The 24,407-nt window shown below is 37.1% G+C and overlaps 2 protein-coding genes across 4 annotated transcripts in view; one reads left to right on the top strand and one right to left on the bottom strand.

Annotated features, from left to right (window-relative positions):
• The window catches only part of kctd7 (potassium channel tetramerization domain containing 7), an 8,686-nt gene extending 8,166 nt beyond the window's left edge, over nt 1–520 (bottom strand). The window contains exon 1 of the mRNA XM_004076771.5: nt 112–520. Within this exon, the coding sequence (XP_004076819.1) occupies nt 112–423 (312 nt within the window). The 5' untranslated portion in view covers nt 424–520. The remainder of the gene's footprint in view (nt 1–111) is intronic.
• On the top strand, nt 509–24,407 carry LOC111948665 (uncharacterized). Of its 3 annotated transcripts, XM_023962711.2 has the most exons (15): nt 509–646; nt 2,819–2,912; nt 6,024–6,132; nt 6,235–6,372; nt 10,184–10,288; nt 11,806–11,848; nt 12,080–12,123; nt 12,207–12,240; nt 14,318–14,349; nt 14,640–14,675; nt 14,768–14,795; nt 15,954–15,994; nt 16,068–16,127; nt 16,226–16,267; nt 24,137–24,407. In XM_023962711.2, exons 5-15 carry the CDS (start codon nt 10,186–10,188, stop codon nt 24,169–24,171), a joined length of 498 nt encoding a protein of 165 aa, XP_023818479.1. In that variant the 5' UTR covers nt 509–646; nt 2,819–2,912; nt 6,024–6,132; nt 6,235–6,372; nt 10,184–10,185; the 3' UTR covers nt 24,172–24,407. The 3 variants fall into 3 exon arrangements, with proteins under 3 accessions (XP_023818479.1, XP_023818480.1, XP_023818478.1); XM_023962712.2 differs by lacking the exons at nt 12,080–12,123; nt 12,207–12,240; XM_023962710.2 differs by lacking the exons at nt 509–646; nt 2,819–2,912; nt 6,024–6,132; ... (9 more) ...; nt 16,068–16,127; nt 16,226–16,267 and adding an exon at nt 16,865–17,668 and having other exon boundaries at nt 24,137–24,272.

Below are 24,407 nucleotides of genomic sequence, written 5' to 3'. Positions count from 1 at the left end.
AACGATATAAAATCTCTTTTAATAATCTCACATTTGGGTTCATAAATATGGTCCTGTCGTGCTTTCTGGCTCGTTAGAGTGGAAACACGCATTTCCCGCCCGTCGGCCTACCTCCTGCTCCTGGCTGTTCAGGGAGGAGCGGGGCGGCTTACTCGGGGCGCGGTTCGGTGAGTGGGAGGCCGGCTGTCGGGCATCGTCCTCCGCAGGTTCCGAACCTGACATGGCATCGCCCGGTTTGTCGCCGTCCCCCGCGCCCGAGAAAACCACCATCACTCTGGGCAGGGGCAGCGTCCGCCTCTCCTGGATGAAGCGCCTCACCCGGGTGGTGGCGGCGGCGGGCAGCGGACTGAAGGACGGAGACTGGCGCTCCCGACCACCACAGCCTCCGGAACCGTTGGAAGCGCTCGACCCATTCTGCTGCATGCACTCGGCGGGCCAGCTCTCGGCACCAGACGCTGCGTGAGGTGACAACAACGGCGGCGGAGGGGAGGGGGCGGCTGCTGGATCCCAGCCCACTGCGCACGCGGGTTAATTCCGCCTCCTGGGAGGAAAGCCTGGACACCATATATGTAGTAAAAGGCTCCGAATGTTATCAAAACATTTAGCAACCCGGACGGAGGCTCCTACGGAGTGACGTACTCACAACGTGCGTGCGTGTGACGTCATCACACAAAATGTGGAAAGATGTTTTTTTTTTTTTAACTATCTCCTGCAGTTCTTCCTCAATTATTTCAAGTATTTTAACTATTCTGGTTAAATAAATAAATACTATATTTATTTAAATGGAAAGAAAAGCTAATGATTTTAATAATTATTGTGTATCCTGTTTATTTTTAATGACTAATGCACTTATCTGGCAGCAATTTAATTTTAAGTCTTTTATGCTTTTTGTATTATTTATTATTTTACGTCGTACTATTATACCTGTTATCTATGGTTTTACCATGCCAAATTATTTATTTTATTTTATTCTACAAGTCACAATGACCGTAAAGATCTAGCCTAAGCAAAAACGTTCACATTTAAATACATTTTATCCAATTATTTGGGTTATGGACACTTTCACGGTATTTGTATCACACAATTGGTCTGTATGACTGAGAGACGAATAAATCTATCAAACTTTTAATGAACTAAGAACTTTAGCATACTTTGCAAAAAAGAAAAAAGAAAAAAAAAGATCATACACTTGCCTCTTTAACTTGTACTTTAAATAATACAGTAAAAAAGCACAATAAGTAACATGTTTCAAGTATTTCAAATGCATGTTACCTGGCCAACTTCATACATTCATCTATTATTTATCATAATATTCAGTTTATATTGTTTCATAGGGATTAAAAAAGTTGTGTTAAATCATACTGGGTTATTTTACTGCCCTGTTTCCAATTTGTTTTGTCTCCCTTCTTGTGCTTGAATTCCAAAAATATAAATTTGCATTAAACAAACTTTTAAATAAAGACGTGAACGACATGCAAAAATGTATAAATTATGGAAAAGATTTAATACCTCTAACTTTAAACTTTAATAATATACAGTAAAATACATTTTTATTTCTTTTATTGTTATTAGTTAACAACATTTGCTATGTCTTGTTTAAAACTGCAGGGTTTACACATCTTGTATCTACTGCATTTGGAAGAAAGAGCAGAGCGTAGACATGAACACAAATACCACGGAGGGACAGACATTCATACAGTCAAACTCAAATCCTGCTATAAAAAAATGTCGAGCTTGGTTGGATCCATAATCCGTGCAGGCCTGAGGAGAACATGCAAACTGCAAACAGGAAACCTCACAAGAAAATTCAAACACATACAGTAAAAGGCGGAGTCATTTTTGCCAGTCTTAAAACTTATAGACATTTTTGTTTAAAAAAAATATATATATAAAAAATTTTTTGTGCACTTCAGTTGCAGACTTTTTTCCTGTTTATTATACATTGTATTTAAAGGTGCTGTAAAAATGAAGCTGCAGGGTTGGAAGTATTTGGGCAAAAATCCTTTTAGAACATCAGATAGATTTTTGGCTTCCTAAGAAAGCTTTGCATTAAATGAAATCACAACAGTTTTTGCATGAATCATTTTTCGACTGCTTATGTCGCCTCAATCATTTTTATTCAATGACTTAACACGACTGAATAAAAATCCAGAGTGCTGTTTGCAGAGGAAGAACAGATTGCAACGATAACTGTTAACATGCAAATGTGCATGTATTTACCTAAATGCTGCTGACTCAATTGGTAAGACACTCATCTCTCTCCATGCAGCTGCAGCTTCTGTGTTTTTGCTGCTGGCACAAATGAAAAATGAGCAGCAGGATTCAGGTGATGTGCTGACAGCACTGAATTGATGGGAGCAATTTTAGCTGCAATTTTAGCTAAGATAGAAACCTTCTTAAGCCTGTTAGCCTTTTTGATAATCAATCATCTTGTAAAGGTAAGTTTCCTTCATTTTTTTCCATTTGTAGTCTTAAAATGCTGTTTTTTCCCCAACAGCCAGATTAGGACATTTTTGTTATGAGACTTTTGTCATAATCACACTTTCCACCTCAAAAATAACCTTCCTCGTTTTAACCAAAACCATATAACGGCTTCATGTTGCAGGCAGTTTTCTGTGAAAATTAATGTCATTAGTTATGACTTTTTTTGTGTTCATACCATTTCTTTTTTTTACCTTGCACATCTCAAATAGAACACTTACTTTCAGTCTCTACAGCATAGGCTCTCTGGTCATTTTTCACCTTTAAATATCTCCCTTTAATCTTGCTTGTTTTGACCTCTTCTTACATTTGTCCTGTTTTTTTTTACCCTCCACAGAACTCCACCATCACAGAAGATCAAAGCATCAAAAGTTACAGCAATTCTTCAACCAACCGTCCTCCTCTGCCTGTGCTGTGATCTGCATCTCCAGGTTTGGTTTGACCCCCTTTTTTAACATCACTGCTATTCTTCACTAACGGTAAAGTTCAAGTTCTCACACTTAGAGAACCTCTCTGTAGTCCAAAATAGGTAAAAGTGAACAGTTTAATTGCAACAGGCATTAAATGTCAAGAGAAAGCTTCACAAAACAATTCCAGCTACAATGCAGTCACGTTATTGAGCGTCTTTGCTTTCAAGATTTTAATGCACTTAAAGGCAAACACTTTCTTTCCTATTTTGATAACAATAACATATTAAAAAAAAGACACCCCCGTTTTTTTTAAAAATATTTTTTCTTATGGAATAATTTAGAAATAAGAAATTCTTGCTTGACTTAACAGGGAAAAAACATCCTTATCTAAATGATGGATTTTTCTTCAAAATATAAATTTTGGTTTGACGGTCCGGTAACCAGAGTGTGTTTTCTAAAGTCCAATCAGAACAAAAGTCCTTCAGTTCCTGGTTAGTCGTACAAAAACAGAAATGAGTCAATTAAAACACATCGCTGTGCAACTGTTCAGACAGTTATATGTTCCCTCTGCCTGCTAAGAACGTGCCCCCACAAAACAACCAGCAACGCACAGATGCAAATGTGAATGGCAATAAAAGAATGTCCTTAAAAGATAAACACTGGCTGTAGCACTATTTTATTTCATTTTATTAATGCAGCCAAATATCCCAACACAGTTGCCTCAATGGGCTTCACACTAGTAATTGTACAAAAACCTTAAAATCAGTCATAAAATACAAAAGCTGATTGCTAAACTAAATAGAATAAGCCGGGCAATCCTGGCCTCAGACCCTCTTTCTGCTTAGTTTAAATGTGTTTGTGTGTGTTAGCATTTATGTGCTACATTTTTCTAGATATTTGTTTCCTCTAATGGGAAATATTAAATGACAAAAAAGAACGACATGAGTTTTAACAAACTTCAAGTTTGAACCACTATCTGCGGTTCCCTTTTACTCTGGAACAGTTTAATCAAAACATTGATAAAAATGTCATAATATGGGACGTAAATAGAGTTCAGCCTCACCGTTGTGCATAAATTCCACTTAGTCTTACCGTCTAAGTCCGTGAGGTAATTTAACCTGTAAACGTTTTGGACGTTGGAAAAAATGTCCTAATAATTGAATCGGTTACTTCAAAAGGCCCAAGTCCACAATTCTTCAAAATAGAGATATTCTATGTTCTAAGGTCTTCAAGGGAAAAGCTTTTATGCTTGACATTTAAAATGCATTAAGTGCAAAATTCCTGGACTTGGGCCTCTCTTGCATGGGTTTTGCTTCATCCCATAGATGGCAGCACTAGTTATCCAATATGGCAGCGCCCCTGTTTAATTCAAGAAGGGCCCAAGTCCAGAGACTGAAATGATAAAAGTGAGGTGCTTCATATTATAGCATTTGTAAGCTATGAACTGCTGCTAAATCTGGGTAAAGTATTAATCATTTGGTGTAGCTTCCCTTTAAGCTATGCAATTAAAATAATTTCCTGGAAAAACAAACCTCTTGGACTTGGGCCCCTTTTGAACTAATCGATTCAATTGGTTGCAATTATAATGTCCAGAAGATAGCATCATTTTCTTCTATTTATTTTTATAAATTACCATCTCAAACCAGCCCTGCGACACACTGGCGAACAGTCCAGGGCGTCCCCTGCCTCCGCCCACAAGTGGCCGGGATAGGCCCCGTGACCTGAAAGGGACAAAACGGTAGAAAATGGATGGATGGACCATCTCAAACAGATTTGATGCATCTATGTATTTTTTCCTTGAATTTTTTAAAATTGCTTAAAACGAACAATGAAATCAAATGAAAGAATTAACTAGATCCGTTAATGATGATGAATTTACAGATAAATCAGCGTTCTTGATTAACTTTTGCTTCTAATGAGTTGGAGTTATGTTTTATTGCTGGAATTATATCTTTTAAAATCTTTTTCACTTTCTAATGTGAAAAAGTAATGAATAAGTTAATGAATAAGTTTTGAGGTAGTTTCACTGCTAAAACTGTATGTCCTATATGCAGAGGCTTTGCTGATGACACACAGCCATATTAAACGGGTGCTATTAATGTATGGTTGTAGCTGGAAAATGGTTTTGCTGATGAGCACATTTTGTTTATTACTTAAACTGTAATTTTCTTGCAAACTAGTTTGGCAAACGCACTCATGTTTCTGTCACGTCTTTTTGGTGTTACATTGAGGGTTGTGAGGGACAGCAACCTAAAACTCTCTGAAATCATGAAAAACGAGGAATTGAGTTAAAAGAAATGAATAATGTGCGACGCACATAAAGGGTAAAGTTGTGTCAAACTAAATAATCCTAGTTATTCTGTAAAAAACAAAGTGAAACATAGAAACAAAACCAAATGTAGTTAAATACTATACGAAGGTGGAAAAGTTTGCTTGTTTTTCAAACATTCACATCCTGTTTGCTGCTTATTACCTGGATCAGGTGTGTTCAGTGATCCGGTTCAATGGCAATAATGTGGGCAGTGATCTTTGGAAAATAATATTGGGGTGGTAGATTTCATGGATCTGTTACTTGTCCTTCCTGTCCACAACATTCCAACACAACAGATTCTTCAGGCGCTCGTGATGCTGGTGGGTTCAGAGTCTTTTGTGAGTTGCAGATAAAAGAAAAATTTAAACTAAAAAAAAAAGGAAAAGCTGTGCAAAGGTGCATGTCATTGAAAAGATGAAGCAGGACAGAAAGCTTAACAGCTCCTGTTGTTTTTATCGTTTTGATCTACTATGATTGGACTACAAGAAAAAATAAACTTGTTGTTGTACGTATGATGACACAGATCATCAGCATGTCAGTGAACGTCCTTGTTCTGATTTTTAAGTCTGAAATACATTTTTTATTCTCCAAAGAATGTTGTGTTACCAACTTATGACAAGTACTTTATGAATAAAGTTTGATCTGATTACTAATAAATGCCCTTCAGCTTGTCATGGTAGAGCGCACAGATAGGAAAACCTCAACATAACACATGGAACCGACAGTTTGCCTGCTTTATTCAGTGACACTGCCTTTAAAACGTGCCGTGAACAAACAGCAGCAGAGAGGTGACATTTTGTGTCCACTTCAAACCCCACCAGGGTTTCTGACAAGAACAAGACGGATGTGGGAAGACACTGAAAGAGGAAGCAGAGCTCGCAGCTGAACTGCTGCCGCGTTGAAAGAATGAAGTCTGCTGGACCACAAACGGTAACAAATCACATGGAAACTATTGTTCTCTCCCGCTTTCCTTTGAGTTTGGAATGTAGCAGTTGCCTGATGATCTTGTATTTCTTTGTATTTTTACATCAGCAAGGGGCTTGAGCTGATTTGGGTCATGAGTCCTGCGGCGAGTTGCTGAATGCTGTAAAAATTCTTCTGGCAGTCAAGCGATAAAAAGAAAGTCACATGCAAATTTGACCATCAGAGACTCATCAAAACACAGAGCAGGTAAGTGCATTTGCTCTCATTCAGCTCACATCTTTGCTTTGACTCCACAGACATAACCATGTAATTACTAAAGTTCTTTTTCACTTTATTACAAACTCTTATTGGTTGGATAAGAATATCTGTTAAATAATTTCCTTTTATTTCGTTTTATTTTCTTACATGTAACACATCAAGGAATAAAGGCTTTTTGCTAAAACTGGCTTAAAGTACAACCAGAACACCACAACGACTGTAGTAGAACGCAGATAGATTCTATAGCTGTGCTGTACTTGCAGGATCATGCTTAAAAATGTCCTTCAGCAATGCAATACTGGATTTTTTTTTATAAACTGAGGTCAAACGTAGCTGATTCCACATTTGTTATTCATTTTAACTTTTGGTAAAAAACACACATCAACATTTACATCAATTAATGTACTCATTGATTGCAGGTTTTTTTCCAAGAATATATGAAAGTTTCATAAACAGGAGCTTAAAACAAAAGAGAAAATAGCAAAATCAAATACATGGCAGCAAAATAAAAATACAAAAGAAAATAAAATGCTAAAAAAAGCCAAAGTAAAAGCAGAATCCTGGGAATTTCATGTATCTAGAAGTAAAACTCAAACAGAGGAATGTTTCGAATGACTTCAAAAAGTTTGGACACGGTTATATCACGACAACAAGACGATGGCATAGCATAAAAAAATCAGTTTTGTAAAAATCTGCAAGGTCCAAAAGATTAGCATGTGTAAATAGTCATCTTATTCATTTGTATGGAGAAATATTTTAATTATTTGTGTTTTTAAAACATTCTCTGCGGAAAAAGGAACAAGAACACGCCACGAAAACAACAAAATGTTTTAAATAATCAACTACTTTAGGATTTATAAAGTAAAAAAAACAAAAAAAAAAACATAAAATTATCCTGAGATTGAGGTTTAATATGAAGAAATTCTAGATAAATTCTGTTTTTGAAATAAAATGAACTGTGTTTCACAGCTGCGTTCTGGACTAATTTAGATCAGCTGAGTACATATTAAAAAACAAAAACAAATCAGCATTTGGACTGCTAATATACAGATGACGTGAAAAATGGAAGAAAGCAAACTGAAATTTGATTGCACCAGGAACAATTCCTTAAAAAAAACTCAAAGGATTAAAAAAAACCATGTGTGTAAAAGCGTTTAATACATTCATTTAATACATTCAAAATAAAATAGGGTTCAAATTGATATGGATCTATTTTAAGACGTGTTAGTTTGTTTTTGTTTTTAAATAAAGGCAATGAAATGCTCTCGCATGGGTTTGGAAATTATCAATCCTGGTTTACATTTGGTATCAAAGCAAACTTAATAAATGATTATTATAAGTTTGCTATATTTTCTGTTGTTACTCATCAATTTTAAACATTGCCGGATTTTGGTCCCGCACCTCATAAGTGTCTAGATCACAGCTACACACAGAGTGGGGTTCGGGGGCCACACGAGTGGACGTACATCTTCACCGAGTCGTGTTTTTCCGCTGCCACACAAACACAACAAACAAGAAGAATGATGTCAGATGTGCCTCAGAATGGCTGATGGAAAATCTTCTGCCCACGGGGAAGAGTAACTTTCCAGCTGTAGCTCTACACGTGATAAACATCATGTTATGGTGGAAAGAATGAATTCTGATGCACTACAGTGTGTTATTTTGTTTTAAATATTCATTTGTTTATCTCAAAATATGCCCAACCTTTATTGTTTTTTTATTCTGTATATTCATTCTACTTTACTAGAAGTCCGCTGCATGGCACGTCAATGTCTTGAGCGAAATGTATCTAAACCAATAAAATACTTTTTTTTAAACTTTTTGAACTATTACTTTCATGTAAAAGAATTAAAAAATTTAGTAAAAATGCCAAAAACATTGACTTTAAGAGTAATGTTTGGGAAGAAATCAAACACTGGAAATCAAACAACAGTCTATCAATTTAGATCAGGTTTTTTAGGACTTAAAAAAATGCTTTAGATACTTCGAATAAAACAAATAATCTAGCATTCAAGTTTTAATTACTAAAATAAAATGTTACCTAAAGTCCCTGAGTGAAATTATTTAGCATTTTTAATGAATGCATTTCATATGAATCCTTCGCTTTATTTTGATGTTAATTTAGCTTTCTGACTGAACCTCATCCATCCATCTTCTACTTCCATTTACTCCTTTGCATGGTCACAGGGGTTGCTGGAGCCTATCTCAGCTACTGTGGGGGTGAAGATGGGCTACCCCTGGGCAATTCACCAGCCGTACACGGGGCCACACGCAGACAAACAGTCTCACATACTCACCGAAAGAGCCAATTTGAGTCACTTACTAACATTTGAAGCATGTTTTCTGGACAGTGGGAGGAAGCTGGACACACGCACGAGGAGAACATGCAAACTTCACACAGACAGGACTCAGCTGGGATTCAAACCTCCTCACTGTGAGGCGAGAGTACTAACACGGAGTCCAGAACCTTCTTCATGTTTAGCAATATTAGGATATTTTATGCTTCTCTCTGTTTGATTAAGCAAATTTACTATTTATTACTTTACTCCTAATGTAGCATTTAGCTTTAAATTACCCTTTTTTTTTAAATCATTTTTATAATAATAATAATGGATTGGATTTATCTGCGCTTTTCCAGACTCTCAAAGTTCTTACAATGTGTCCATTATTCATTCACTTCTCATTCATACTTGGTGATGAAAAGCTACTGATGTGGCCACAGCTCCCTTTTTATCTAACATAGCCCTCTTTACCCATGAATTTTGTATTTAGCCAGAAGCTACAGAGTATTTCTTAAAGTAATTTGAAGATTCCCAGACTTTGACGGGAAGAATTTAATCAAATAGCTTTGAAGAATGTTTGATAACGTCAAAATTTGTATTGACTTAACCAATATATCTATTTGTCTAGTTTAACATTTGGTCTTGAGTTTAGCTTTTTTAAATAATAATTTGGATATTTATAGCTGCTCAATAAGCAATTCTGGCAGTTATCTTTTGGTATTTATCTTCTTGGAGCAGAAATTTGTCTGCTTAGTTTCTGCTTTGTTACACTTTGTCTAAAAAGAAAACGTTTCTTGTAGACTCTATCAGTTTATTTTGTTCATGTTCATGTACACCTTTACACAACACATTTAGTATTACCTGTCCAGTTAAACATTATTCTGCCTCTTTAAGGATTTTTTTCATGGTTCTCTTAGCTTTCCTAACTTCTGCTTTTTAGTAAAGGGTTGCAAAAGTTTCCAGCAAATCAGCAATATAAATATTTTCCTCTGTAAAAGAAATGGATCTAGTTAGTAGCACGTATAATAAGCAAAGTAAATTCAATGTTATATCAGTTTTAAACTTTTAAATAACAGTTTTTCTCGTAATTCTATTGGTATTTTTGCATTTTGTTCACAGTGAATCATGGGTCTTCTAAATAAACCAGCACTGAACAAGTGTTGCCAAATAAAGGGCGTTGTTACTTGTGAAATACATTTTTATGTTGTTTCTTTTTTGCTGCATAGCTTGCATTTTGGACGTTAGATTGGACATATATCGGCTTTCATGGACGGTCATGAGCAGAAATGTTCTTGTTTCAGGCTGTGCAATACAAGGAAGAATTACTCGCATGCAGGTCACGAAATATTATAAGTTTCAGTTTTGCTTTGGCCAACCACATCCTGTAAGCCTTGTTCTTTGTTAAGAGGCAGAAGAGACCTTCCGAGCAAGTACCCAATGAGCAGTATGCTATTAAAAAATGATCTGCTTTTTTGATTTTTGGGGCTCATTTTTCTGGTCTGTGTGTGTTTTTTTAGGCATGACGGAAGCATCCAGTTTGCTGACTGCAGTCCTGACTGTCGTGTCAGTTGTTTCTCTGAGTCTGCTGTCGCTTCTGTGCCTCCGCTGCAAGAGGAAATCTCGTAAGTAAGAGGATGGACTGTAAGCTCATCTGAGAGTTCTGTGGTGGAGGTGGCCAACGTAAATGGGTCAATCTCATGTGGGCTTCATCTTTTCTCTTTGTGTCAAGCAAGCTGCTCCACACCTTTTGCATTATTTCTCCTCTACTGACGTCAAATAAGAAAAAACTGATATTGTGCTTTTGATAAAACTAAAGGATACAAGAAGGAATGCAGAAATCCCAATTTTTCATCATGTTTGAGGTCATTTCTTTTAAAAATTAAACTCAACAACACTTTTAAAGTTTTTATAAAAATGTCCAAAAGCCAAAATGAATAGTGGTCCATTTTTAATTGGAACCAAATTATGCCCTTAATCATCAGAAAAATGCCACATGGACATGTTTAGACTGCCAAAAACACAATTTTCATTTCATTATGTACTATTACAATTATTATCTTTCAACTGTTTTATTCACCTGATTTACTGTGCTTGAAATAGCAAAACATTCCCATAGCACTAAACCCCCGCCACCATGTTTTACTGTGTGAATTTTATCGAAAGCACAACTAACAAATGCAGGCAGCGTCCATGCACATAAAAACTCAAGTTTAGTTACATCAGATGGAAAATTTCAACCGTTTGAATTATTTGGGTCTTTTTGTGTGTTGTATTCCAACAACAGCTGCAGAAATTTAGCCCATTTTATCTCAAGTGTTTACTTGTGAAAAGTTATGTTAAGGTAAATTAAAAATGCCTGCTAAACCTTGTGTCACAAATTCGCAAGGAGTTCAAAGTAGAAGCTAAAATCCTCGAGCAGCACTCCAGTTGTGTTTTTGTGTGCCTGGATGATATCACACTGAAAAAAAGAACATAAAACATTTAGATCTGTGCTCCTTCTACATCCCCTCGCACAACTTTCTCTTGGGTTCTCTTACCTAAAATAACAACAAAAACCTGAACTCTCCTCGCCCAAACATCTGGTAGATGTTCTTCAGACAACCGTGAGAGCGTGGGTTCGACGGCCCACTGCTTTACGCCTTCAAGTCATGGAGGGGGCAGCTTTCTAGGTTTCTTCACTCACAAAAAAGATTTTCAAGATAAAACGTGAAAAGGATATATCAAAAGAAAAAATAACAATTTAACTGAATGTATAAATATTTTCAAGAGCAGAAAGAAGAAGTGATCTAAAATTATGATTCAAATTTTAAAATTCACCGCTGCAAAAATCACTGAGAGGAACAGTTTAGATTAAATGATCTTATTTATATTAAGTATGTAATAGGAAAAGTTGTATTTATACACAAAGTTTACTGGGTTTTTTGTGCTCCTATTGTTTCCAGCTCACCAGTCTGCTTTATTTTTCTTGTTTGTATCTGAGTAACTGAATTAAGGGGTTAATGAAATAAAATTCCTCAGGTTGATGTTGGCAAAGAACAAAAAAAAAAAACAGTTCACTTGTGTCCCTGTGGGAATTGAAATGTTTTTTATTTTATTTCTAAATTAGCATTTTATTATCTTTTGTTTTTCTTTGTTGCAGTAACCATTCATGAAGATTCTCAAGTATACAACCCACAAACATTGTGAGTGTTGACATTTGTTTAATTTTGCAGACAGAAGCGTCAGCAGTTGTTTCTTTATGCTTTTTCTGTAATATTTGAAATGACTAACATTTCCTTATTACTTCATTTATTCTATCACATCCATTTTATTTATTACAGAATGAAAAACTAATTTAAATACTTAAATTATTTGTTTGGCGCTAGTTAAATTTGGGAAAAATGTTAATTTTTAACTGCATTGTTTGTCGACAGTCAGCGTGGGGGAAGTAAATTTGCGGTGGTTCGATCAAAAACAGGTTAAATTATTTAAATTAAAAAATATTTTTCCGTTTTAAGTATCTTAACGTTAACATTTTTCTTTTATTCTTGTATTTTTCAGTCAACAGAGCCTATCAGATTTCTCCAACCACAGAGTATGTATAAATAGTTCACATTTAAAGAGGAAGTAAAAGCTGTTATTGCATTGCGTGGTTAAGATGGACCTTTAACTATTTAGGAGCTGAAACATTTTATTTTATATGATTTCTTTATAAGTAGTACAACAATTCTTAATCTTCTGAAGTTGTTGCTTTATGCTTTTTAAGTCTTAAAAAGAGTTTGCTTTTTCAATTTTTACTGCAGCCTCTGAATGTCGTCCTTTAGTGTTGTTAAATAATCTGAGACCACATCCTTCGACCACAATGTAACTGTGAAGATGTAATCTCTGAAGTCATAGATTGATATTTATTTTAGTTTGATTTGATTTCGTAAACCGTTTTTTTGCTTCATAAATATTTAACACAGGGTGGCAAAACTGTTTGCAAGTCTTAGATTTTCTCTAAAAAAAAATGGACGCTGGGTCAAATAAACTTACAGAACTATATTTAACAATGCTGTGAGAATGTATTTTTGTTTTACAAATTTGTCACACTTGGCAGTTTCCCATCAACACAGTTTTTATTAAACATGAATGACAGAGTAAAGAAAAATTGTTTTTAGTTCATTTAGGTTAGAAAATAGCAGGTTGTAGTTTCATTTTCATTGAATGCTCACAAATGTGGTCCAGCCTAGACCAGTTAAATTCATCTAACACAAGGAAATAAACTTAAAAATCTTTGAAAGAAGCATCATGCTACTGTCTAAAATAGTTAAACACCAAATTAGAAACAAAGCTCCTGTTATTCATCAAGCTGGAACAATTAAGTATGATATTCTGAAGACTTTGAGACTCCAGATCACCATAGTGAGAACAGTGAGGACAGCTTCATAAAAGAAGCAGAAGGACATGGAAAGCCTCACTTGACTGAGAGTACAAGGAAAAGGGAAAGAATACAAAGACTCGTCTCAACTTTGAGATAAAGATTTTGTTTACCTCCAAAGGTTTTAGTAGACTGATGAGACAAAAGCAGAATTTTCCTGCCATAGCCCAACACGGTGGTGGAAGTCTCATAGTCAGGGGGTCTGCTTTTACAGTTTCCTTATCTGGATGATGGAAACCAGGAATTATGTGCTCTGCCAGAAAATCCTGAAGAATGTCAACGATCATTCTAAAAGCATTTGAATCGGTTAGTTCAAAAGGGGCCCAAGTCCACAATTCTTCAAAATAGAGATATTATATGTTAAATGGTCTTCAAGGGAAAAACTTTCTGATTACCGTATGTGCAAAAAAGTCCCAAGTCCGTTGTAATGTATTGACTATGCTTGACATTTAACCCTTGTGCTATCTTAGATGACCCCACCCTTACATTGACGTGTTCTCCCTACCATGACAAAGGTGGATAAAGGTGGAAAGATTTCATGTAATCCATGGACACCAGTGAAGATCACAAATCATTAAAAAAAAAAGGTTCAGAGCACTGTCTAGTGGGTCTAGATGACCCAACTCCCAACGTTAAAGTGCCTAGGATAGCACAAGGGTTAAAACGCATTAAGTGCAAAATTCCTGGACTTGGGCCTCTGTTGCATGGGTTTAGCACTGGGTTTGGCAGCACTACTTATCCAATATCGCAGGGCCCTGTTTAATTCAAGAAGGGCCCAAGTCCAGAGACTTTAGTTTGCTAGTCCTCTGAAATGATAGAAGTGAGGTGCTTCATAGCATTTGTAAGCTATGAACTGGTGCTAAATCTGGGTAAAGTATCAATCATCTGGTGTAGCCTCCCTTTAAGCTTTGCAATTAAAATCATTTCCTGGAAAAACAAACCTCTTGGACTTGGACCCTTTTTGAACTAACCGATTCATTTTTCCATAATAGTCTATAAATTAAAATACTGTATTGGAGTTTTTTGTAACGGTGCTAGACAAAGGCTAGTGGGGGCAAATACTTTTTCTACATTTTTCCCCCGAACTAATTGAACAACTTAATTTTAAATATGTGTCATGATCTAAAAATTTAAGGTGAAACATGCGTAACACAATAGAAAACAAACTATTTTACAGCACTAGAAGTTGATTTGTGTTCAGGAGGGAACCCACATGTGTATCCAAATAAAAAAACTGTCATTGTTTTTTCAGAGAAGTTCCTGAGGAGGCTGCATTTCCTGAAGGTAAACTCAGTGTGCAGATCAGTGACAGTTCCTCATGAGGCAATGCCCAGCTTGTTTTGCCGCCAACCCTGCTTCAATAATTGCTGATCATCTGGATCAGGTGTATTCAGTCAACCAGAAACTGGGCTCACTCAACTCAGCTATTAAGCAATTACTGAAGTGGGGGTTAGCTGCAAAACAACAAGGGGAATAACTCATTAGAGACAGGTCTGGGGATGCCTGGAGCAGACCATCTTTGTTCCTTTAAAGGCTCTGCTCTTTATGTCTGAAACCTTTTTTATTTTTTTTAGCTCCCGAACAATCTGACTATCAAAATATCACAGATTGTGAGTAAACTTGGAGAACAATTCAATGTTATTTCGGCTTTTATTCTATTTAAAAATAAATAAATAATTTTACCTGCTTTTTGTCATTGCAGTTCCTTTCAAGTCAAGTCCAGATTATGTGTAAGTGATGTCATTTAAAGCGTCAAAACTTCTCCATTTATATAATAATAATAGTAGCAAAGATTCAGCTCAGCCCTGCAGTTTTTTTGTTTGAAGAACCACAAAAAGACTTCATTACAGTTAGCGTAACTCCAACCCTTTAGGAAAGCACGGTGGAGTCGGATTTATAGTATGGGCAAGTTTTGCTCATGCAAAGAAAAAGCTCTTTGGAAAGCTTGAAGGTTGATAAATGAAGCCAAAGAGACTGAAATCTTTGGTGCCATTTTTTTTTAGTACAGATTCCTGTCAAATATTAGGTTGGAATGTAATTAAGCATTACTTTAAATGCAGCATTATGCTAGTTCTGGGATGGTTGTGATGTCATTTGTGGATATTTAGTGTATTCTACTTTAAATACGCACTCCAATCCTCTGTTGGTCTGTTGTAAATGCCTTCCTGGTGGTCTTTTAATTATGATGAGGCTTTTTTTAACCAAAATCATACAAACCTGTGTCGTTTTCTAGAACATAATTTCTGCAAAGTGGCAGTTGTTCATTAGAAATCCACCTCTGAGTTGTGGGTGGGACCAACCCCCCCTACTTAGCTCACCAAACCAAGTTGCATTTCTAAGAAGTTTTGCTCTCACTTCCTCATTTATAATCTGAATCAGGAAAGTATAATGAAAGCTTTTGGGTTTTGTCTCAACTTTGACAACAGTCCCGAACACATGAATGCAGTCTGATGACCTTCCTTCATCGTCAGGCCTGCTGAAACTCAGGAGTTGTTGGTCAGATGAGAGCTGAACACTTGCTCTCCATCATTTATTTAAATGCTTCTTTTGCTTTTCTTTATGTTTTGTGTTTTTGAGAAAAAAAGTAACTTTATTTTCACAGAAGTTGACATCAAAACATAACATTTAAAACTGCTTCAAAAATTGGTTCGATCCTTGCTCTCTTTGCCCAACGCCTCCTATTTTGAACAAAAAAAAAACTTTCCTGCCATTTAAGATTATCTTCAGTGGTGTAAAACAATTACCAAATAGACTAATGTTTTTAGACTTACATTTTAACAAAAAATGAGTATCTTTATCATTAAATAAAATAATATAAAAAGCAAGAAACGCTTTATCAAGAGCGTCCATCCTTCACAGATAAATGTGGGATTTACTTTCTCTTCCAGGGCACCAATAGGAATATCTGTGTATGAAAACACGACAAACGGTCAGTATTTCTTTATATGCATTAATCACAGGTTGATCTGTGAAAATTCACCACCTTCCTGCTGTTTTTTCAGATTCTGATCTAAATCAAGACAATTATGAGAATATTTTCACCTCGGAGCAGGTTGGAGAAGGTGTGTAAAAGTTGGCATTCAATAAAAAAATCGTTTTTTTGTTGTTGATTTTTTGGAAGAAAAGCAAACATCCTTTAAACTGTTTTATCCCCAAACAGATGAAGACTATGAGAACTCTAGCTTCCTTAACAACGTGGTTGGTAAGTTTCACTAAATGCACCCAACTGTTTAAACAGAAACAAGTCACTGTGAGGCAAATTCAGTTGAAAGTTTCTGTATTTGTCCTAAATAGGAGAACCAAACCGTAAAAAGAAAGTGTTAATGGTTTATTTAAACCGCAAATGTATCCGCCAGTACAGTTAGACTGAACGTAGTGGTTATTATGTGCTATATTTATGATGTTCTACTTATGCTTTTACATAAAGGTTTTTGGACAAACTAATTTTAATAGAATAAAAATTTCTAAAATATACTTGAGATATAGGTATTTTGGTTTTTATTAAGAATAAGTGTCAAACCAGTGTTCATAGCCTATAACACTGCATTACAAAAATATAAAGAAATGGATTTATGCACAAGTAAGTGGCAAAAAAGAGGATTTTGTTAGTCACCATTGACAGGTCTATAATGTTGACAGATACACTTCCACTGTGAGAGACAGAATGTAAATAAAGAATAATCCAGGAAATTAAATTGTTTGATTTTTAAAGAATATTTTTGAATAATGGAGCAGAGCATGAGTATCAGGTCAATAACAAAAATTCCCCCTAATGGACTTCCGGTATGTGCAGAGCCATGAACGGACGTATCTAAGCTGAGCTCTGACGGCACCCTCCTTTTTTGCATGAAAGCAAACATCCCAGCACTTTATTTCGCATAAAAAATATTTGCTTTCACAACAGTAAATCTAAGGACAGCTACATTCGGTAAGAAAAATGCCTAAAAATCAAAGTCGCCAAGCTGATTCCCAGGAAGCTAATGCTAGCAACCAGCGGGAAGTGCTGGACGCCATTAGCGCCTTGAGAGAAGAATTAATGACCACAATGGCGAACACAGCAAAGACACACTCGGACCAGCTTGTGGAGCTTCAGGGCTCATTGGAGAAAATGGAATGCAAAATTCAAGACACGACTGGTCGGGTTACAGACCTGGAAACTGCGGCGGCTGCCCACTCCGACTCCATCCACGCGATGCAGGCTGACATGGGAGAAATGAAGAAAGAGCTAGCATTCCTGAGAGACCGCTGCGAGGACCTGGAGACCAGATCACGCCGATGCAATCTGCGCATCATGGGAGTAAAAGAGGGACGGGAAGATGGCAGTCTCACGACGCAGTTTGTAGAGGAGCTTTTGGCCGAGTCACTGAAGCTAACCTCAGTCCCGCTCCTGGATCGCGCCCATCGCAGCCTCCGCAGCAAGCCGAGTGACGGGAACGCACCACCGCGCGCCTTTGTGATTAAATGCCATTACTTCAGAGAAAAGGAGAGCATTCTAAAGAAAGCGGCGGAGCTGAAAACCATCACCACGAAAAACGGCGACAGAATCACGATTCTTCCGGATTACACCCAGACTGTCAGCAAACAACGAGCAGCTTTTGGGGAGGTGAGATCACTCTTGCGGGGGCTCCACCGGGTCCGCTACGGACTTCTTTTCCCAGCCACACTCAGGATCACCACCCCCGAAGGAGAGGAATTCCGCTTCAAATGCCCTTTAGAGGCTAAAAAATTTGTAACCACCAAGTTAAAGCAGCAGAAATGACATGCAACTGTCCCATTTAAAGATGCTGACAACACACTTTTTTTTTTTTTTTTTTTTTTTTTTTTTTTCTCTTTTTTTTTCTCTCCTCCCTGCTCACCATCATACTGAGCATTGGGTGAACTTTGAAAGAAGGAGGGTCCCGGTCTGGACCAGGTGTTGGTGGTAAGCCTTTGTTCTTGGGTTATAGGGGGTTAATCACCGGATCGTTGGAATATTCCTATTCTACTTTTTTTTTGTTTGTTTGTTTTTTGTTGCAAATTTAAACACAAATATGTCAGTCTTTGTTTACTATGTAGTGGGGTTCTGTTATTTAACTGTTCTTTGGGCCATTTTCACACAGCTAATGCCTGTGTTTTGTATTCGGGGTCTTATTTTTCTCTTTTGTTTGTGTTTAAGAACGCTATCACTGATGTTTTATGGGATTCACGATAAAGGAGTGTGCTATAAGAAGACAGGGTTTAACATGACGACATGAGTGCTGATTTAAAATGGGTTAGCTGGAATGTGAGAGGCCTCAACCGTCCAATAAAATGTAACAAGGTGTTTTCACATCTCAACAAACTAAAGAGTCAAATAGTATACTTACAAGAAACACACCTATTAAATAAGGATCACAATAGACTAAGAAGATCAGGATATACACAGGTTTACCATTCTAATCTTAATATCAGAGCAAGGGGGGTCGCCATATTGCTACATAGAGATGTACATTTCGAAGAGGTCTCGACAATCAGAGACAAAAACGGACGCTATATTATCATTCAGGGAAACTTGTTTAACCTCCCGGTCACAATGGCAAATATATATGCCCCAAACTGGGACGATGAGCAGTTCTTTAGGAATATTTTCACCCTCCTTCCTAATCTAGACACACACAATGTAATATTGGGGGGAGACTTTAATTGTGTTCTCCACCCAGTGCTTGACCGTGCTTCTACTCGTCATAATACTAACACAAATGCAAACAAATCATCTCAGTGTATCAATACATTTATGCAAAACTATGGCATGGTTGACCCTTGGAGAGCTAAAAACCCAACGGCTAAATGTTTCTCATTCTTCTCACCACCCCACAAATCCTTTTCAAGGATTGATTTTTTCCTGGTTGACAGTAGACTCCTGTCACTGGTGAGAGCCATAGACTATGAAGTAATGGTTATATCTGATCACAGTCCTGTAATAATGGAAATTAATGTTTCTGGCTATTCTCCACCACAGAGAAATTGGAGGTTCAACACAAGGCTATTAACAGACCAAAAATTTATGGAATTTATTAATAAACACATTGATATGTTTTTTGAAACAAATAGCACCCCTGACATCAGTCATGGCACGCTTTGGGAAACATTCAAGGCATATATTAGGGGACAAATTATTTCTTATAGTGCGCATGACAAGAAACAAAAGCTTAAACGTGCTTCTGAAATCAGCAATCGCCTTAAAATTATCGATCAATGCCAAACAACCTCACCATCCCAGGAACTTTGGAAAGAAAGAACACTGCTTCAAACAGAATACGATCTAATCATGAATGACAAAGCCATAGAAATGCACTTTCGATCACAGCTACAGCATTATGAACATGGCGAAAAAGCGAGTAAAATGCTTAGTCATCAGCTGAAACAAAAGGCAGCTGCCAACCATATTACATCGCTTAGGAATGATAAAGGAGATATAATCACTGATCAGAAAAACATCAATAAGCAGTTTTTGAACTTCTATAAAAAACTATATTCCTCCGACCAATGCGACACTGTAACGATAGAAAACTACCTTGAAAAAATAAAATTGCCAGTTTTGACAGAAGCCGACAAGACCTGTTTAGAAAAGGACATACAAATAATAGAGGTTGAAAACGCAATGCGAAAAATGAAATCGGGAAAATCACCAGGCCCGGATGGCTTCCCAGTCGAATTTTACAGAGCTTTCTCCCCTAAACTCCTCCCCTACCTATGCAGTCTCTATAAATACGCTCTGGGTGCGGAAGTATTACCACCCACAATGAGGCAGGCTACCATTTCTGTATTGCTGAAAAAGGATAAAGACCCGCTACTCTGTGAATCATATCGACCAGTGAGCTTATTATGCTGTGACTATAAAATTCTTACCAGAATACTCGCAGACAGGTTAGAAGGGGTTCTAGACAAAATCATCCACCCAGACCAAACCGGTTTTATGAAAGGAAGGCAACTGTATAGCAATCTCCGCCGGGTTTTTAATATAATCTATCAGTCAAACGCTAATGTTGACCCAGAGGTAATTATAACATTAGATGCACAGAAAGCATTCGATAGAGTAGAGCATAAATTCCTGCTCAAGACTCTCCGAAGTTTTGGATTTGGACAGGTTTTCTGCTCATGGGTTGATACCCTTTATAAACAACCGGAGGCAGCCATCTGGACAAATAAGATCTTATCAGAGTACTTCGTCCTCTCCAGAGGAACGAGACAGGGGTGCCCTCTGTCCCCCTTACTCTTTAATATTGCAATAGAACCCTTGGCAAGAGCCCTCAGGAGTGCGCCAGATGTGTTGGGCATTAAGAGAGCGGGCCAAACCCACACCCTATCACTATATGCCGATGACCTTCTCCTGTTCCTTTCGGACCCTCACAAGTCCATCCCCAAAGCATTGAATTATATCAGAGAATTCGGGAAAGTATCGGGGTATCTGATAAATATGTCAAAGAGCCTGATCTTTCCCATTAATGAAAAAGCGGCGCTTATGCCACACAACTCTTTTCCGCTCACAGTTGCCACAGAGAAGATCATATATCTGGGTGTGACAGTGACCAGAGAATATAAAGATCTTTTCAAACACAATCTGAAAGCTACTCTCAATCAGGCTAAACGAGATATGGAGAGATGGTCATCCCTCCCTCTATCTCTACCGGGAAGAATAAATTCTGTGAAAATGATTATATTGCCAAAATTTTTGTTCCTTTTCCAAACCATACCAATATTTATCCCTAAATCCTTCTTTAAAGAACTGGATAGATTAACATCAATATTCATCTGGAATAAAAAAATACCACGTATCAGAAAGGAGTTTTTGGAGAGACGAAGGGAGGAGGGCGGTCTAGCTATGCCTAACTACATGTATTTTTATTGGGCAGCTAATCTTTACAAACTTATCTTCTGGGGTATGTCAAAGAAGAATGAGAACATCCCACTCTGGGCAATTATGGAACAGGACTCATACATATCAGGCTCTCTGGCCTCTGTTGTTTCCTCACCACTACCCCTGGACAAAAAACTAATCCCCAATAATCCTGTTATTTTAGGATCACTTAAGATATGGCAACAATTCAGAATTCACTTTAAACACAAACAAGGTTTACTTTCAGCTCCGATAGTTACAAATGTACTTTTCCCTCCCTCCTTCATTGATTCCACATTTCAGGTCTGGGCAAATAAAGGGATTGACACTCTGAAAAAACTTTTTAACGAGGGACATTTTTTGTCCTTTGAACAACTACAGGAAAAATTTAACTTGCCCTCGTCTGACTTCTTTAGATACCTACAAGTGCGTAGTTTTGTTAAAAAACACTTTTCCCCGTCTCTTCAGACTCCTCCAGGTAGCTGGATAGATGAATGTCTGACTCTAGATCCCTCAAAAAAAGGGGTAATTTCTTACTTATATCATATGTTTAACACGGCTGCAGCGCCCTCTTTAGAGATTATGAAAAAACAATGGCAAAAGGAATTGGGATTGGAGATAACTGGAACACAGTGGCAGCAGATAACTAAGTTTATCCACAAATCCTCAATCTGTATAAGACATGGTTTGATACAATTTAAAGTTGTACATAGGCTTCACATATCAAACAGTAAACTGGCACGGATCTTCCCAGGGACAGACGACACGTGTCCAAGATGCAGGTGTGAAACGGGAACCCTCACACACATGTTCTGGGGGTGCAAGAGCCTCCAGGCCTTCTGGGGGGTGATTTTCGACTCCCTAGCAAAAGCATGGAATATAAAGATCCTCCCGAACCCACTTACAGCACTATTTGGAGTCACTCCTCAAAACTGCAAGGTTACTACAATACAAGCTTCAGCTCTGGCATACTCTACGCTTTTGGCTCGACGTCGCATCCTTATATCCTGGAAAAACTCAAGACCCCCTTCACACAAGCAATGGGTGGAGGACATACACTCCTGTCTTAAATTGGAACACCTTCGATATGCTATAAAGGGTTCAACACAGAACTTTTTCAAATCCTGGAAACCTTTCTTGGACCATGTGAAAAAATTTGAATAAGGAAGGCAATTTTATAGCTGACGAGCACTCTTTTTTTTTTTTTTTTTTTTTTTTTTTTTTTTTTTTTTTTTTTTTTTTTTCTGGACAATCGTATATTTTTACAGAAAACTCAGTGATATTTTATTTTTCCCCTTGTTTTGTTAGTTTTTGGGAGGGTTTTTTTTTTTATTTTGGGTGGGAATTGTGATTGTTGTATTTTGATTTGAGAAAATCTAAAAATAAAAGAGTTAAAAATTCCCCCTAATACGTTGTAATGTAACCCTGGTTGGTAATGACTCAAATATTTCCTGCAGGTTTTCACACACTGCAACTGCTATTTCGGTCCATTCTCCCATGCAGATCTTCTCAAGAGCTGCGATATTTTAGGGCTGTTGCTGGAAAACACGAACTTTCAGCTTCCTCTCCAGATACTTTATTGGCTCGAGGTCCAGAAGCTGGCTAGATAACTCCAGATCTTGACATATTTTTTGTTTATGTGACCGCTCCTTCAAGTGTATGGGATCATTGTCTTTCAGACATGTTTCATCCTCAATCTTCTCACTAATAGAAGGAGGTTTCTGCCCAAAATCTGCCCAAACACAGATGCATCCATCCTTTCATTAACACAAATAAGCCATCATGTTCCATTTAAGGAACAGCAGCCCCAAACCATGATGCTTCCACCCTTGTTTTTGGGATGTAACTCAGCATTCTTCCCCCTCCAAACATGGCAAGTGGCGTTCATTCCAAAGCGTTCCATTTTGGTTTCATCTGACCGAATGGCATTCTCCCAATCTTTCTCTGGATCCTCTGGATGGTCTCTGAGGAGCTTTAGACAGAACCGGCCATGTGCTGCTTTAAGTAGGGGGACCTTTAGATCAATGCAGGATTTAAATCCATGACTTATGGATTTATTAGAGGTCTTGTATTTTCTAATAATTGCTCCAACAGTTTATATTTTCTCTCCAGGCTGCTTTATTATATTTGATTGGTTCATTCCAGTCTTGTTCAGGTGTGTAGTCTTGTCTCTGGTGTCCTTCGACAGCTCTTAGGTTTTGGTCAAGGTGGAGAGGTTGCAGTCCGACTGTTTGAGGGTATGACCAGGTGTTTTTTATACAAATAAGCAGTTTAAACAGGTGACATGAATACTACAGAAGTGTCAGAAAAAAAAGATTTTTTTTGTCAACTTTTACCATTTAATGTTCCCAGAACATAGACATCTCTGATAAACAAAGATAGGGAGGTAGAGGAGAGTGCTGGGATGGGCTGGTGTCTTCTCGTCCTGTGATTGGTGGATTTTTGTTCACCTCTTCAGAGAAACACCAGGATGTTGGTCATAAATAACAAATTTTGGGGGTCTGCATGGTGACATTTCTTGACAGATCCAGGCGTCTGATTGAAACACTAAAAACAAAATGGTGACAAAACTGTAACACACATTGAAAATTTGACATGTAGAAAGGCACTTATGCATATATATGTGTGTTTTGTTTACATTTTTGCTTGGGTTTTTAATATTTATGTAATTGTTGATAATCGTCTTACAACATAAAAGTGGGGAAGTAGTTACAAAGACAAAAATGTAATATTAAATGTATTATTTATGTCTGTGTTGATTCTCATTCGTCCAGATTGATTCCATCAAATGTAACAAAACAGTCAACAGGATTTGGATTATATTTCATTTTTTATTTGTGAAGAATATTTCTCCAAAAGACTTTCTCAAATCTGGAAAATGTTATTTTCCAGATTTAAGGGAAAAAAATCCAATTGATGAAAAAAAATCTGATATTTTGTTCACACCTGAAATTTGTAAAGCAGAAATGGGTTTCAGTAAAATTGGTTAATGTACAAAACAAAGACGCAGACATCTATGGTAACATCAGCTAATTGATGAAAACTATATAATTATCTGTTGGATTTACTTTTGTTTTCCCTTAAACAAAAATCCTAATCCTAGCCACAGATGTATTATAAATGTATTAGTTAAAATAAAAAGGTTGATTTTTTTCTGAAGTTCACTTTGATGACGTGCTTTTAAACCATGTTTGTTGTTTTTTTATTTACCAACAGAGGAGTTGGATTATGTGAATGAAAATGGAGAATGAAGTCTGGGATGTCAAGATCTCTCCACGTTCCTCCTGCTGTGAAATCCACCTGCCATCTAGTGGAGAAATGAGGACCAGGGGATTTAGTGGGCGGGCTGCAGCAGAAAACGTTTGATGAAGACTCCAAAGTCTTCTAGTGCTCGGTTGGGTTTTGTGTGACATACTTCTTTTAATGACTAATCAAAAGAAGTGTTTTATTTCTGTGACAGATCAAAGTATTAAATGTGTCAAACACA

The sequence above is a fragment of the Oryzias latipes genome, chromosome 14 (genome assembly GCF_053564925.1).
Source record: "Oryzias latipes strain Hd-rR chromosome 14, Olatipes_Hd-rR_3.1".
Taxonomy (NCBI): domain Eukaryota; kingdom Metazoa; phylum Chordata; class Actinopteri; order Beloniformes; family Adrianichthyidae; genus Oryzias; species Oryzias latipes.
This window is presented reverse-complemented; position numbering and strand designations above follow the sequence as displayed.

Excerpts from the sequence above, each read along its gene's own strand:
- LOC111948665 (XM_023962710.2), top strand. The coding sequence starts at position 17,003 with ATGCCTAAAAATCAAAGTCGCCAAGCTGATTCCCAGGAAGCTAATGCT.